At 52.8% G+C, this 14020-nt stretch overlaps 6 protein-coding genes across 6 annotated transcripts; 3 read left to right on the top strand and 3 right to left on the bottom strand.

Moving 5' to 3' along the window:
• Positions 1-300: 300 nt before the first annotated feature.
• Positions 301-3032, top strand: QC761_108060 (uncharacterized protein; the record flags this gene model as incomplete). The annotated part of the gene is made up of 4 exons (XM_062874082.1): positions 301-649; positions 755-885; positions 965-1231; positions 1284-3032. The coding sequence occupies 4 exons, from the start codon at positions 301-303 to the stop codon at positions 2517-2519; spliced, it is 1983 nt and encodes a 660-aa protein (XP_062737190.1). The 3' UTR covers positions 2520-3032.
• Positions 2938-5189, bottom strand: QC761_108050 (uncharacterized protein). The gene is made up of 2 exons (XM_062874081.1): positions 4058-5189; positions 2938-3999 (listed from the first exon to the last, which is right to left on the bottom strand). The coding sequence occupies exons 1-2, from the start codon at positions 4760-4762 to the stop codon at positions 3382-3384; spliced, it is 1323 nt and encodes a 440-aa protein (XP_062737189.1). The 5' UTR covers positions 4763-5189; the 3' UTR covers positions 2938-3381.
• Positions 5190-5687: 498 nt separating this feature from the next.
• On the bottom strand, positions 5688-8145 carry QC761_108040 (uncharacterized protein). Its single transcript, XM_062874080.1, has 4 exons — positions 7047-8145; positions 6798-6821; positions 6547-6731; positions 5688-6491 (listed from the first exon to the last, which is right to left on the bottom strand). The coding sequence occupies exons 1-4, from the start codon at positions 7082-7084 to the stop codon at positions 6391-6393; spliced, it is 348 nt and encodes a 115-aa protein (XP_062737188.1). The 5' UTR covers positions 7085-8145; the 3' UTR covers positions 5688-6390.
• QC761_108030 (uncharacterized protein) lies at positions 7377-9735 on the top strand. The gene is made up of 2 exons (XM_062874079.1): positions 7377-8292; positions 8356-9735. Exons 1-2 carry the CDS (start codon positions 8162-8164, stop codon positions 8981-8983), a joined length of 759 nt encoding a protein of 252 aa, XP_062737187.1. The 5' UTR covers positions 7377-8161; the 3' UTR covers positions 8984-9735.
• A 9-nt stretch (positions 9736-9744) lies between these two features.
• Positions 9745-11772, bottom strand: RPT1 (26S proteasome regulatory subunit 7). The gene is made up of 4 exons (XM_062874078.1): positions 11436-11772; positions 11247-11338; positions 11075-11189; positions 9745-11012 (listed from the first exon to the last, which is right to left on the bottom strand). Exons 1-4 carry the CDS (start codon positions 11436-11438, stop codon positions 9903-9905), a joined length of 1320 nt encoding a protein of 439 aa, XP_062737186.1. The 5' UTR covers positions 11439-11772; the 3' UTR covers positions 9745-9902.
• A 101-nt stretch (positions 11773-11873) lies between these two features.
• On the top strand, positions 11874-13896 carry CCT4 (T-complex protein 1 subunit delta). The gene is made up of 4 exons (XM_062874077.1): positions 11874-12087; positions 12165-12216; positions 12281-12936; positions 12995-13896. The coding sequence occupies exons 1-4, from the start codon at positions 12037-12039 to the stop codon at positions 13835-13837; spliced, it is 1602 nt and encodes a 533-aa protein (XP_062737185.1). The 5' UTR covers positions 11874-12036; the 3' UTR covers positions 13838-13896.
• The last annotated feature ends 124 nt before the right edge of the window (positions 13897-14020 follow it).

Here is a 14020-nt window from a genome sequence, read left to right as displayed (position 1 = left end):
TTCCTTCCTCCTCAAACCCATCCGAGTGCCGTCTCGTGCCATTCACGTTCATTTCCAGTGACTTTATCTCGTCTTCACCTACCTGCTCTGTCTCTCTGGCCGCCCAAACCCATCACCTCATTTACCCTGGGTTCCCATCCCCTACAGACCCCCCTCGTCTCCCCTTCCCACGATATCTGTGTCACCCCCCAACCCAAGCCTACCTATTGAGACCCTAGACTGCCTCTAGCCGGGGTTGTCACCCGCTCCTTTGTGTCCAACGTTCGACACCTACCCAGGGGGTTGCTCTCTCTCACTCAGATGAAGTTAGCAATGGCCTCCGTCATTGTCCTTCGGCTCTTCATCCTCGCCAACCTCGTCACTTTCTGCCTCGGCCACCACCACCACCCCCACCAACAGCAACAACAACTAAGACCCACAGCCTACAACTATGGGTTCGACGTCCACAGGCGGGTGAAGCGGCAGCTTGCGGAACCTCTGACGACGGTGGTGAGGGGGGATGCTGGCCAGCAGGCGGGGGACGTACAAGTGCGGAGGGAGATTAGGGAGCTGGAGCAGGACAGGGACGTGTGGACGTTGTACCTGCTGGGGATGAGCATGATGCAGTTTACGGATCAGACGGAGCCTACGTCGTGGTATGGGATTACAGGTTTGTGTTTTTTCTTCTGTCTGCCCATCTCCGAAATTCTTTTGCTTTCTGTTACAGGAGGGTGGTGGTTTTTGTCTAACTGTCTGTGTCTTTTGTGTTGGACAGGTATCCATGGAATGCCGCACCAGACATGGGGTGGTGTGCGACCGACGCCTGGGAATGAGGAGACTGGGTATTGTACGCACTCTTCGATATTGTTTCCTACTTGGCACCGGCCTTATCTGGCTTTGTACGAGGTATGTGGTTGGAAGCCTCTCGGCAGAATTGTTTTCTTTTTCTGGTGGTTGGAGCTCTTTGGCTGATAATGGTTGACAGCAAGTCTTGACAAATGTTATGCGGATGATTGCAAATTGGTGGCCCAATGATCAGAAGCAGCGCTATCTCGACGCTGTCCAGCGGTTTCGAATACCTTATTGGGATTGGGCTACCTACCCGCCCTCTGACGGAAGTGTGCTCCCCACGAGCGTGGGTGGGAGTCCCTTTGTCGATGTAGATGGTCCGAATGGCGTTCAGCGGATAGCAAACCCTCTGTTCAGTTACACGTTTCGGCCTCTGAATACTACTGCTTTCAGACAGGCACCGGTAAGCTTTGATACTGGCAAGCATGTCTTGGATGCTAACAATGTTGTAATAGTGGAATACCTGGACTGAGACCCTGAGGGGTCCAACTAATTGGGGTCCCGGAGCCCAGTCGAACAACTCCATGGTGGCCATGACGATCGATCAGAACCAACGGTCACTCAGCCAACGACTCTACATTTTGTTCTCGAACTATGGTAACTACAGCAGGTTCAGCAACAATGCCTGGATCCCTTTTGTCAATAACGCCTCGTATGATTCCCTCGAGTCTCTCCATGACACGGTCCATACTCTTGCTGGCGGTGGTGGTATGGGTATGCCAAATATCCAGGGCGGCCACATGTCGTTCATACCTTACTCGGCCTTTGACCCTATCTTCTTTCTACACCACACCATGGTGGACCGTATCTTTGCCATGTGGCAGACGTTGTACCCGCAATCATGGGTGACGCCTACCGCGGCGGTTCTGAATTCATACACGACCTCTCGAGGCCAGATTCAAGACTCACAGACACCGCTCACCCCGTTCTTTGCTGATGCCAATGGGGGGTTCTGGACGTCGGATAGCGTCAGGGACTTCACCAAATTCGGGTACACTTACACTGAGCTGACGGACCTTGCGGGTGCGAGTAATGCCCAAGCTGGTGTACGACGGGCTATTAACCGTTTGTACGGGGCGTCAAGTCCAGCCAACATGTTTCTGAGGGAGCTTCGAGCCCAAGGCATCAAGGGTGGCCGGGGGAAGGGGGCGTCTTCGAGAATAGGACAGCAGTCATCATCAAAGCATCGTCCTGCTGGTAGGGAAGTTGGAGGACTCCAAGATGACAGCTACCGAGAGTGGATTGTGAATATCCGAGCCAAGAAGCAAGCATTGAATGGGCCGTATTCCATTTATTTCTTCTTTGGGACCCCACCAGAGGACAAGGCGGACTGGGTGCAGGCAGAGAATCATGTTGGTGCCATGGGGGTGTTTGCTGCCGACGGGGCCGGGATGGGAGGCATGAGGGAGGCGATGAAGGAGTTGGAGGTAAGTGGGACGGTGCCGTTGACTACGGGCTTGATTGGGGCTGTTAAAAGGGGGAGATTGGAGGGGTTGAGCCAAGGGGAAGTGGTAAAGTTTTTGAGGGAGGAGTTGGTGGTTGTTGTTTTGGGGTCGGGGGGGAGGGAGTATGGAGTTTTGGATGTGGAGGGCTTGAGGTTGGGGGTGAGGAGTTTTAGCGTTAAATTGCCGCAGAGTGAGGATGAGCTGCCTGTTTGGGGGGAGGAGGAGGTGGGTTTTGATTTGTTGTAGGCTGTGGAGGGAAAGGGGTACGGGGAAGTGACTTTCTGATATTATGGTCTCGTTTCTGGTGTGCATTGTTGCGAAGGGAGGTAAAGGCAAAAAAGGGAGGATAAGGTTTTGGTGTTTTTTGGTGTTGTTTTGGTGCTCTGGCTTTGGGTTTGATTACTATGGAGGGGAGGGCAGCCTTTGGTTTGCTGGATTGGTGTCACTCACTCTCGACAAGTTGGCTCTTGCTTTGGAGGCTTGGGTTTGTCTTTTCTTGTTGGGATGTTTTTGTGGTTGGAGCTTGGAAGGCGTGGATAATACAGGCAAGGTAATATGCGGTGGGTCGGTTAGGTCTTTTGGCGAGATTCTAGTGTATTTTTGGCAGAGTTGTCTTTTGTTGTGTTGAGCTTTTACTGATGGATGTAATCGAGTTGAAAGAGAGAGAGAGAGAGAAAGCACTGTACATTGGATAGTTCTGCCCGGTTGTGAGGTGTCAAATTTGCGTGTTGCTAACACGGATGACGGCGAAGATTACCCTACTTAGATGAGAACTTCCAAACACCGGACGATGATCTGTTTCTGTTGTTTATTGCCGAAAATACCTCTGTGTTCTAAAATACCGAAAAAGCCCATGCGTACGCTTTCCCATGCTGTGCTGTTGGTTTGAAGGGTCTGTGGAGAGAGATATTCCAACTTGATGATTGCAGACGAGAAAAGGAAAATGAAAATGAATACGGATCCGAAACCTGTAGGAAAAAACTTATATAAAACGCCATTCCGTCTCCCTCCTGAATCCCAAGCCAAAAAAACACCATAAAACGGAAAGAAAAATGCCGTGAACCCATTTCCCATCATTCCTTCTTCAGTCGTGCAAAAAAAAAAAAAATCATTCCTTGGGAAGCAAATCCTCTGTCAACACCCCCCGACTCGAAATCCGACTCGAGCTGCTCCCCACCACCGTCTGGCTGTCCCCGTCCACATCAGGATCATACTCGTCCCTCTCCAAGTCCCTCGCCCCTTTCCCAGCCCTTGGCGTCCTCTGTCCTTCCTCTTCTTCACTCTCACTATCCTCACTCGCAACCGACCCATCCACCCCCTCCTCCTGATCAACCTCATCATACCCCTTACCCTCCACCTCCCCTTTGCCCTCCTGCTTCTTGATGTAGCTATCAATGATGTAATACTGCATCGCGTTCATGATGAGCGGGAACAGCATCATGACAAAGACAATCTGCAGCTTCTCGTTGCCCTCGGTCCACTTAAGCGCCCAATCCCCCAGTTCCGAGATCCAGGGAAAAATCATAAAAATGACCAGAACAACAAGTTTCATGCCCATCAAGCCGCAAAAGTAAATAAACGACTGCTTCAACCACCACCACGCGTTGGGGGGCGAGCCGTAGTGCCCTGACTGAACCGACTCCGGGGGTTGGCCCAGCGGGGTGTAAGTGACCAAAGTGGTGGTTATTCTGACGATGAGAATTAAGATTGGGATGCCGAGGGTTGTCTGGCCGTGTTAGTATTTGGTTGGGGGAAGATCTAAGGGGAGGGTAGGGGGAGCCTACATCAATAGCCAAGTTTAAAAGGTAAAAAGAGCACGGGTTCGGTACATATTCGTCTACCGTCGTTGTCGTCGTTGCTGTCCGTTTAAGAAGCATCAACACCCCTCTCCTCGCCGCCTCGGACACCGTTGCCGGGGGAGCAATGGTCGTGATGTTGAACCTCCCGCTCGTGAGCAGAGACATGAACACGTTTGCGCCGTGGACTAGCACGCTCCCAAAGACCTGCTTTGAGGCGTCAAAAAACCAGATTTTGACCGGTCGCTGGGGGCGCTCGCGCCATCGTTTGTAGACGAGGGAGAGGAGGGCTAGGCCGCCGAGGGCGAGCTGGACTAGGATGGCGAAGGAGCCTAGGAGGCGGCATTCGGTGGGGTTTTCCGAGGGGGAGAAGGGGGTGCCGGTTGCGGTTGGGCTTGATATTGGGGAGAGGGTGGGAGTCATGGTGACGGAGATGAGGGTTCCTGCTTCCGCCGTCGCGGGTTGTTGACCTCCTTGCGGGTGGTCGTTGAACGACGGTGGTGGATGGGGTAGATTTGTTGGATCTACCGCTGCTGCTGCTGCTGCTGCTGCCGCGAGAGACGTTACGACATTGGGGATGGCGACGGCGATGGTGTTCTCGAGCGCGGGGACGACAACGGGATCGAGGTGTTGACGAACAGCGAGGTGAACGTTGTTGTTGGACAAGGCGGCTGCGGCGGCGGGAGGCAACATTTACGATTGGTGTAGATGCTGTCCGGGGCTAAGAGCTGACCACCTCACCAAGCGTTTGGCGTTGGTTGGGAATTAGAACGGAGACTATTTTCCGGGGTAAAAAGGTTTTGATAATAACAACACAGCAGCTAGACTCGATCAGATGATCGCTCTTGGATTTGTGTGGCTTATTCTTCTCTGGTAGGTGCCTGGTGACGGTTCTTCGTGGTGGTTTAGTGCGCGTCTTGTGACTGGAGTGATGTAATGCAGTGGATTGTGTGGACGGTGTGCGTTGGGGTATCACGACAGCAAACTGCAAGGTAGCTTTAAAAGACTCAAGAGAGGAGAAGAACAGAAGAGATGGAAAACGACGAAACAAAACTATAAGACGGAGTCGGAGTCACGGTTGTATTGTAAACGTAACTGCCTGGGTTCTCCTGGAACACAGCACGACGGCGCAAAGCAGAGAGGCAATGCGAGGCCACAACTTGAGACACTGCTGCCCATTGGCCATGGCACCGTTGGCCCTATCGCTCGCACTCTCTCAGCGGTCGCAGAGGTTCCCCACAGCCCCCGCCAGACTGACGGCCCCACCACGGCTGGGCGTTCATGGCGGTTCCAGAATTGCTGGGCAGTGTGGAGTGTGCCGGCTGCTGGCTGTTGTCTGCCGGCAAAAGTCAACTTCGGCCCGGTTCTGGAAACAATCTGATAGCGAGTTGAATCCACTTCCAGTTAGAGACTCCGCCTCCGGATTCGGATATCTACAGTACCTTAGGTGCTTATGTAGAATGCTATGAGCAGTGTGTACGGCACCGTATATTGCATGTACTACATGCCATGCATATTTATAGGCGAGCAAGCGAGGCGAGACAACATACATACATACATACATCCACACGTAGCTAGGCTAACTTGCATCATATCAACATGGTGTCGTTTAGAAAATAAATCAAACATGAGCAGTTAAATGACAGACAAAACAAAAGACCGAAAACGACTGTTGGAAAAGCATCGCAATTCTCTCTGTAGCCCAACGCTATGTCAGAGTCCTGGTGATCAATTTGCGCCCCGATTCAGTATGGATATCAGCAACAACAGCAACCCCTGAGATGAAAAGAAGGGCATTGAAATCTGCGCCTGATAACCTTTGCTCGCGCCGAAAGAACCTATGAAGACCAAACACCCCGAATCGGCAAAAACATTCCCCATATTCCCCCAGCCACACAACCCGACTGGAAAAGGAACGCGCCTAAAGAAATCCCCGATGTAAATGTTGCAAGTTTGCTGTTTTTTTAGAGAGTTGAGAGGGCAGGTAAAGCAAGGATGGGTTTGCTTGCTGGCTACGTTGCAGTGTTGAACGCAGCCTTTGGTACACTTATGCCGTACAAGTGATGATGTGGTGGGTAATGATATCGAAGCTAGGCGCACTCCGGAACGGTGGGAAGAAGCTTGCGCACGAAGTGCGGCATCTTTCGTGCGTGCATGGCGATATCGGGCCTGCCCCTCTTGAGGATTGACCTCGGCGTCTTTGAAGTTGGCGTCCTGGGCGCCGAAGCCGCCTTGTTGGGGGAGGAGGGAGATGTCGGAGAAGACGGGCCTCCAGACTGTCGGTTTCGACTCTGAAAGCTGTCCGCAGGCCCGTCTAACTGTCAATCTATACCATGTTGCCGCTTGAGGCGTTCGAGATTCTCCTTGCGGATGTCCAAATCCTCTTTTGACCTGACCATCTTGTCGGGCTGGTGGTATAATACTGTGTCACTGGTTAGTACGACCGTCACAAGCATAAGCACTCCTTCAAAACATACCAACGAGATAACGGTTCTGAAAGTTGTAGCCGTTCAGTTTGTCGCAGGCCTGCTTCGCATCCATAACATCTTCGTAGACAACGAAGGCGGTGCCCTTGGTGTTGCTCGCAATGCCCTGGCGGACCTGGCGAATGGGCCCGTACTTGCCGAAGAGATCGAACAGCTCCTCAGGAGTGACGTTGTAGCTAGTCCGGGGTTAGTCGGGGTTGCGACGGCGATAAAGACACATTCGATTGGTGGAAGATACATACCTTAGATTCTTGACGAACAAAGCTCTAGCCATGGATACTATGGTTAGCCAATGTCTCTAAAAATGATCTTTGATGGTGGAAACGATGATGGGAAATGGTGGTGATGGTGGACAGTCACCCCCAGATGGGTGGCCGTTGAACTGGTTGTCGGGCCTGGTGGAGAAGGCGACCAGAAAGGCAGCGAGATTGTTGAAAGAACGAGACAGCAGTGCAGCAACTTGCAGGACTTGTTGCGTCTTCTCGACTCACCGATTAACCTCCGGGCCAAGTTTGTTGGCGCGACTCATATCTCGATGTCGATTTACTGATGCTCGACACGGGTTTTCTCTCGATGGGGGTGGATTTCGTCAATGGGTTCGCGGATTCGCGGTGAGTTGTTGCGAGGCGTTGAGGCTCCAAGGGAACGGGTTGACGCGGGAGTGATGAGGGAGAGAAGTTCGAAAGTTGGAGGACAGGCCGGGTGGGGCGGTGCTGGTTTAAGCCTAGCCCCCACGTGATGGGCGTAAGTGCAGTGGACTACCAGCATCGCTCGATAACACCATCAAAGGAGCCATCCCGATCAATGATCACCCTACGCAATGGCAAGCCCAATAGCTCCTTCCTGGAACCATCTACCACCGCCTATACACGTGTCTGCTTTCGATAAGCTTTCAACTGTCGCCTTTGTGAATGACATTCGATATTCCATGCCTACCATCAGGCATCAGAACCAAGTTGCTTGGCACTCTGCACTCTTTTGGGTCGTGCATCTTGTAGCGACCATGTCATCCAAACTCGGGCGGGGTCCACTAATATCATTGATTAGCAGGTCAGATGCGTAGGTTTTTGGGGTGGCCCTGCTTTTGCCCTGGCATAAGGAAAACCTCAGCCAGGAGCTATCCATTGGGTGGGAGGTTCTTTGAAGGGGGAAATGACTTGTTCAACGCCAGCTTCCCCCTTTCTTTACCGTACCAAGTCACTGTGGCATTGTGTGAAGTGTCTCGATGTATCCGGGCTCTGAGTGGGTGGGGGGTTGCTCGCTACAACAAGCCAGGGCCAGCACCTAGCAGCAATTAATAAATCGACCACCAAAATTCTGCCCAGCAACAAATGCCATTTCACCACAGCAGCGCACTTTGCACTTTACGCGACTCCCATCGGATCTGCACAGCAAAGCGTCAGCGCACCCGACGGAGGAAGGCGGATCCTGGAAGCTTAGAACCATCTTCGCCTCCACTCTTCCACCCCCATTCAACTCAACTTCGCTCCTTGTTCCATTTTCTTCGATGAGATTATTCCGACTTTAATGAGCTTGCCATTTGCCATTTTCTGCCGCCCTGCCGCCACACCTCCTTCGCCTCCACCAGCAACAGCAAGCTTGCTTAATGGCCAAGGGGAACAACAACATGCCGTCCATCGCCCAAGAAACCATCAACACCTCGTCCCCCTCCTCTGTCCCATGCAAGAAGCGGAGACGAGACGACGATCGCGATAACAGCACCCAGCAATTCACATTGTACGCGAGTCTTCTCGCGAACTCCACCGCTGCCGCCGCTGCCACTAACCATGCTGTCTACAGCTCCCACCACCACCACAACATCTACCCAGACAACTACCACCACTACCACCATGGCAGCAGCAGCAGCAGCAGCAACCTATCCCCCCTGGCAACCACCACCAGGAAAATGATCCCCCTTTCTTCCAAACGCCAACGAGTGACCTCAGTCGACATTGAACTTGACCCAAAAAGACAACACGATATCACCGGCAAATTCCACCAAAAAGAAGAAGAGGAAACACTCTCAGCAAAACCCCGACCAAACCTAGCCAGCAAAACCTCCCTCCTAACCCCCTGCCACATCTGCTCCCGCAAACCAACCAAGAAATCCGACCTGGACAGCTTCGCCGATTGTCAAGGATGTGGTCAGCGGACGTGCTACGTGTGCATAAGGGAGTGTCTTGGTTGGAGTCCACCGTCCCAGCAACCACCACCGCCACTATCATTACAGACAGAGCCGTCGTTTACAATGATTGATGTTGATTCTGCTGAGGAGCAACAACCACCACCACCAGTAGAAAGTGGAGGCTGGACAACAAAAGGGGGTGGGGCTGGGCACAGGAAGATGGTCTGCAGCAGGTGTTGCGTTGAAAGGGGCCAGGATGGGGATGTGGTTTGTTTGGGGTGTTTACCATTTGTGGAGGGTTGAAAGGGGGAAAATATGGTATCGGAGGAAATATAAAAGGCAAGAATCTTGGGCGTTTCTGGCAGGGGGATATATTCTGGTGTTTGGTTCGGTACCTAATGAGGGATGGGGGCTAGGAAGGAGGCGAGTGCTGGATTGTCACCACCGACGAGGAGGATCAACCTCTCAGAACGACGAAAAACCACCTTCCAAAACAAGGATGTGGATGTGGTAGAGAAGCGTGTATCTGGACAAATGTTCCCTTTGTAATGTTTACTGGGTGACATTGGAGGACACGGCAAGAAACGACACTACCCCCTCCGGCGACAAATATCCCAATATCAGGCTTATAGAAGCACGCAAAGTTGGTCCCAGCCCAGGAGGACAAACAGGCCCTGTCCGGGGAGGAGGGCATATTGTTGAGGAAATTGTACATAATAATGGCTGGAAAATAGCCACACAACAAGGGGAAACGAACGGTCCATGTGTAGGAGGAGGCTTGATGGGGAATGAAGACTTTTTTGGGCAGCAAAGGAACCTGCCCCCAAAGCGGACCAGCAGCAGTAGCATGTCAGGGTAGATTATGATACATAGTTCTTTTCACTTGATATGATTTTGTACATAGTCAAGAGGTGGGAAACGCATGATGAGCATAGCAACGGGAGGAAAGCATTGCGTGTGGGTTTAGCGTTTTCACGACATCAGCGTAGAGGTATAAATGTCAGGCAACAAATTGGAGCTAACATATACCCACACACATTTGAATACACCACTAGACTTCAAACATGTTCATAATCTTCGCTTGTTTATTGTCTTCAACTCCTACTTCATCCCCCACCCTACTCTAAGTCAACTTTCTCAGGTAAATTATTAACCTTTCTAGTCATACACAACCCGAAAACACACACAACGTCCCTGCTCCCCATAATAACCTCTTAACCCCTTAGTTATACTGCGCATAAGCCGCAGTAGAGTTAAACTTGTGGTTACCCTTGATCACCTTGTCCACCGCATCCAAGAAGTCCTTCTCGGTCGCCACCTTCCTCCTCGCGCGGATAGCAAACATGCCCGCCTCCGTGCACACGCTGCGCAGCTCAGCACCCGTAGCATTGGGGCACAACCGCGAGATGAGTTCCCATCTGATGTCCCTCTCCACCGACATGCTCTTGGCGTGAATCCTCAGAATGTTGGCCCGGCCCTCGAGATCGGGAAGAGCAAACTCAATTTTGCGGTCGATACGACCCGGTCTCATAAGAGCAGGGTCGAGAGTCGAAGGTCTGTTGGTGGCAAACATGACTTTGATGTTACCTCTAGCGTCGAAACCGTCCAGTTGAGTAATGAGCTCCAGCATGGTTCTCTGGACTTCATTGTCACCGCCCGCACCGTCATCAAAACGAGCACCACCAATGGCGTCAATCTCGTCAAAGAAGATAATGCAGGCCTTCTTCGTCCGCGCCATCTCAAACAGCTCACGCACCATCCTGGCACCCTCACCAACGTACTTTTGAACCAACTCGGATCCAATCACGCGGATGAAGGTGGCGTCTGTTCGGTTGGCTACCGCACGAGCGCAGAGGGTCTTGCCGGTACCGGGAGGGCCGTAAAGAAGGGCACCCTTGGGGGGGTCAATGCCCAAGTTGCCGAACCGTTCGGGCGAAAGCAGGGGCATCTCGACAACCTCGCGGAGCTTTTCCACCTGCTCCTTGCAACCACCAACATCGCCGTATGTAACATCGGGCTTCTCTTCGACCGTCATCATGGTGACACTGGCGTCGATCTTGGGCGGCAGTGGGAGAAGGATCTGGTACTTGTTTCTGTCGACACCAACCCGCATTCCCTCTTCGATATCCGTTGGACTGACGCGCTCGCCGAGATTCACGACAAACTTTGCTATCTGCTTGACGTTGATGACATATTTCGACTTCGCCTCGTCCTTGTCGTCCTGAATAATCTTGGTGCATCTCGCTACCTGAAGAGGTTGCTCCTCGGACATTCGTTGACGATCGGCGGCGATATCCCAAAGGTGAGGTGGTGCGAGACCGGTATCTGATTCCTGTATAGAGACAACATGTATAAGTTTCTGGGTTCGCTAGACGCAAGTGCACCGCTGCCTACCTTGACACCAATCTTGTCATCCACGCTCTGCTGCTTCTCCTTTATTTGCTGCTCTAGCTTCTTGATGGCGGAACCATATGGCGCGGCGCCATAGGTCTTGAGAACCTGGATATCTCTTTGCGGATGTTAGCTCAAGTTGCGCATCGGTGTTGGTGGGTCGAGGGCAACGGACTCATCGGTGAGGGGCGTGATCTTCTTCTCTTCTATCTCGTCATCGCCGAATTTCTTTTGGTACTTTTCCCAGTTGGCACCTGTGGCAGAAGGCTAAAGTAGAGAGAAGTTAGCATTTCTAAAGTGCTGGCAGCGGGTGGTGGCGACGAGTGGGAACTCGAGCGACGACTGGGTCAATGGACATGCGTACCATGATGACGGCTGTCGATGGGTAAGCTGCTGGATTTCTGGAATGTGTTGTGTTTGGAAATCGGAGAGAGTGCACCGGACAAAACTAGTTGAAGTCGCTTATTACTTGGGACCAGGCGCGATTCCTCGGTGCAGAATAGTCATCAAGTGGTTGTGTGGTGGTTGGGTGATGATGGGAGAGGGAAAGTCGCCATGGATTCAACGAACGCAGAGGAAGCAACACCAAGCAGCAGTTCCGTAATCCATGCTGCCTTGGGCCCGCCCAGAGCTCCCCCGGCTGCGAGGCTGAAAGGGGTCTAGTCCCATTACAGCTAGCGCAGTGGGACTGGGTGGTCCCCGGCTGCCGTGTGAACGCCCGGGCCACTTCCCCCGAAGGAAACAGTGGGGGAAGCTGCTGGCGGCGGGAAGAACTCCAGCACCCGACAGGAAAAATTCCCGTCCCACCTTTGAAGCGTAGCCTGGGGAGAAGGAGCTGCCTACAAGCAAACAGAGGGGTACTAATAAGTTATCGCAACACCGCCATCACCACCACCGCCAAATTGCACAACCCTTGACCCCCTCGACCGAGTACCCCCCCTCGATCCAACCTTCATATCTACAAAATGGCTGCCGTAGCACCAGCCGCCGCTGGTCCCAGCAATGCCACCTTCAGGGTATGTACCCAACTGCCAGCCCCTATTTGCAGGGCTCCGTCGAGTCGCGCTGGAGCTCTGGCTGACCCCCGCCATAGGACAAGGAGAAGCCGTTGGCCGTCCGTTCCGCCAACATCGTCGCCGCCAGAGGTATGCCTCTAATTATATACAACAGTACTATACGTCGGTGTCTTCCAGGTCTAACTATTCGTAGCTCTTGCCGATGCCGTCCGGACATCGCTGGGCCCAAGGGGCATGGACAAGATGATCCGCAGCGGAAAAGGGGAGACCATCATCACCAACGATGGCAGCACAATGTTGAAGAGCATGGCCGTCATGCATCCCACAGCCAAGATGCTTGTCCAACTTTCCAACGCCCAAGATGTCGAAGCCGGTGACGGAACCACCTCAGTCGTCGTTATCTGCGGCAGCTTGTTGGGCGCCGCCGACCGCCTTCTCGCCAAGGGCATCCACCCCTCTGTCATCTCAGAGTCTTTCCAAAGAGCTGCCGCCGCCGCGGTCAAGGTCTTGCATGAGATGTCACAACCTATCGCCCTTACCGACACCTCCTCCCTCCTTCAAGCCGCCAACACCTCGCTGTCCTCCAAGATTGTGTCCCAATACTCCAACCTCCTCGGCCCAATGGCCGTCAACGCTGTTACCAAGACGATCGACCTTAAGACGGCAGATAACGTCGACCTGAGGAATATTCGCATTATCAAGAAGGTCGGCGGGACGATAGAAGACAGCGAGTTGGTGGACGGTTTGGTTCTCACACAGCCAGTGATCAAGAGCGCGGGAGGGCCCATAAGGATGGAGAAGGCCAAGATCGGTCTTATTCAGTTCCAGCTCAGCCCTCCTAAGCCTGATGTATGTTCTATGACTATGCTTTCTTACCTGGGACTACGTTAGCTAATCACTGCAACAGATGGAAAACACCATCCAGGTCAACGACTACAGACAAATGGACAAGATCGTCAAGGAGGAGCGCATGTACCTCCTCAACATGGTCAAGAAGATCAAGAAGGCCAAGTGCAACGTTCTCTTCATTCAAAAGTCTATCCTCCGCGACGCCGTCAACGACCTCTCCCTCCACTTCCTTCAGCGCCTCGGCATCCTCGTCGTCAAGGACATTGAGCGTGACGAAGTCGAGTTCATCTGCAAGTCCACCGGCTGCAAGCCCATCGCCGACATTGACAGCTTCACTGAGGACAAGCTTGGCTCCGCTGACCTTGTTGAGGAGGTTCAGTCCTCTGGCAGCAAGATGGTCAAGGTCACCGGCTGCAAGTCCACCGGCAAGACCATCTCAGTCGTCGTCCGCGGCGCCAACGCTCTCATCCTCGACGAGGCTGAGCGCTCCCTCCACGATGCCCTCTGCGTCGTCCGCTGCCTCGTCAAGAAGAAGGCTCTCATCGCCGGTGGCGGTGCCGCCGAAATTGAAATTGCCGCCCAGCTGAACAAGCAAGCACGTGCCTTGACCGGCACCGAGGCCATCTGCTGGAAGGCCTTTGCCGACGCTATGGAGGTTATTCCCACTACTCTTGCGGAAAACGCCGGGTTGAACAGCATCAAGGTTGTGACTGCCCTGCGCCACAAGCATGAGATGGGCGAGAAAAATGCTGGTGTCAGTATCAAGAGCGGGGGTGTCAACTCGGATATTTCAAAGGAGAATGTGCTGCAGCCATTGTTGGTGAGCACGAGCGCGATTGAGTTGGCGGCGGAAACGGTGAAGATGATTTTGCGGATTGATGATATCGCCTTGAGCAGGTAGACTACATTAACTTTTGTGACAGAAAGGGTCAAAAAGTTGTAATGAAAAATGGAATATACAATGTTTGCTTGGGGGGATAGATACCCTGGGCAATGAATATATGTGTAGCTCTGCTACGTGGGATAAAAGTGTGTGATAAGAGTGCCTCGGGCTATGAAGGATGCCATCGTGTTAATCATCTCA

Source organism: Podospora bellae-mahoneyi (genome assembly GCF_035222275.1).
Source record: "Podospora bellae-mahoneyi strain CBS 112042 chromosome 1 map unlocalized CBS112042p_1, whole genome shotgun sequence".
In the NCBI taxonomy this organism is placed as follows: Eukaryota; Fungi; Ascomycota; class Sordariomycetes; order Sordariales; family Podosporaceae; genus Podospora; species Podospora bellae-mahoneyi.
The sequence above is the reverse complement of the archived record's forward strand: the minus strand, read 5'-3'. Positions and strand labels throughout refer to the sequence as shown.

What these genes read in the sequence shown, in the direction of transcription:
- QC761_108050 (XM_062874081.1), bottom strand. Translation starts at nt 4,762, where the DNA reads ATGTTGCCTCCCGCCGCCGCAGCCGCCTTGTCCAACAACAACGTTCAC. An exon ending in TTTTAAACTTGGCTATTGAT is followed by an intron (nt 4,000 to 4,057) that starts GTAGGCTCCCCC and finishes TAACACGGCCAG; the next exon opens with ACAACCCTCGGCATCCCAAT.
- QC761_108040 (XM_062874080.1), bottom strand. Translation starts at nt 7,084, where the DNA reads ATGAGTCGCGCCAACAAACTTGGCCCGGAGGTTAATCG. An exon ending in CTTGGCCCGGAGGTTAATCG is followed by an intron (nt 6,822 to 7,046) that starts GTGAGTCGAGAA and finishes ATCCATGGCTAG; the next exon opens with AGCTTTGTTCGTCAAGAATC. An exon ending in TCAGAACCGTTATCTCGTTG is followed by an intron (nt 6,492 to 6,546) that starts GTATGTTTTGAA and finishes CCAGTGACACAG; the next exon opens with TATTATACCACCAGCCCGAC.
- QC761_108030 (XM_062874079.1), top strand. Translation starts at nt 8,162, where the DNA reads ATGGCCAAGGGGAACAACAACATGCCGTCCATCGCCCAAGAAACCATC. An exon ending in AGCACCCAGCAATTCACATT is followed by an intron (nt 8,293 to 8,355) that starts GTACGCGAGTCT and finishes TGCTGTCTACAG; the next exon opens with CTCCCACCACCACCACAACA.
- RPT1 (XM_062874078.1), bottom strand. An exon ending in ATCACGCCCCTCACCGATGA is followed by an intron (nt 11,190 to 11,246) that starts GTCCGTTGCCCT and finishes ACATCCGCAAAG; the next exon opens with AGATATCCAGGTTCTCAAGA. An exon ending in ATGACAAGATTGGTGTCAAG is followed by an intron (nt 11,013 to 11,074) that starts GTAGGCAGCGGT and finishes GTCTCTATACAG; the next exon opens with GAATCAGATACCGGTCTCGC.
- CCT4 (XM_062874077.1), top strand. Translation starts at nt 12,037, where the DNA reads ATGGCTGCCGTAGCACCAGCCGCCGCTGGTCCCAGCAATGCCACCTTC. An exon ending in CCAGCAATGCCACCTTCAGG is followed by an intron (nt 12,088 to 12,164) that starts GTATGTACCCAA and finishes CCCCCGCCATAG; the next exon opens with GACAAGGAGAAGCCGTTGGC. An exon ending in CAACATCGTCGCCGCCAGAG is followed by an intron (nt 12,217 to 12,280) that starts GTATGCCTCTAA and finishes AACTATTCGTAG; the next exon opens with CTCTTGCCGATGCCGTCCGG.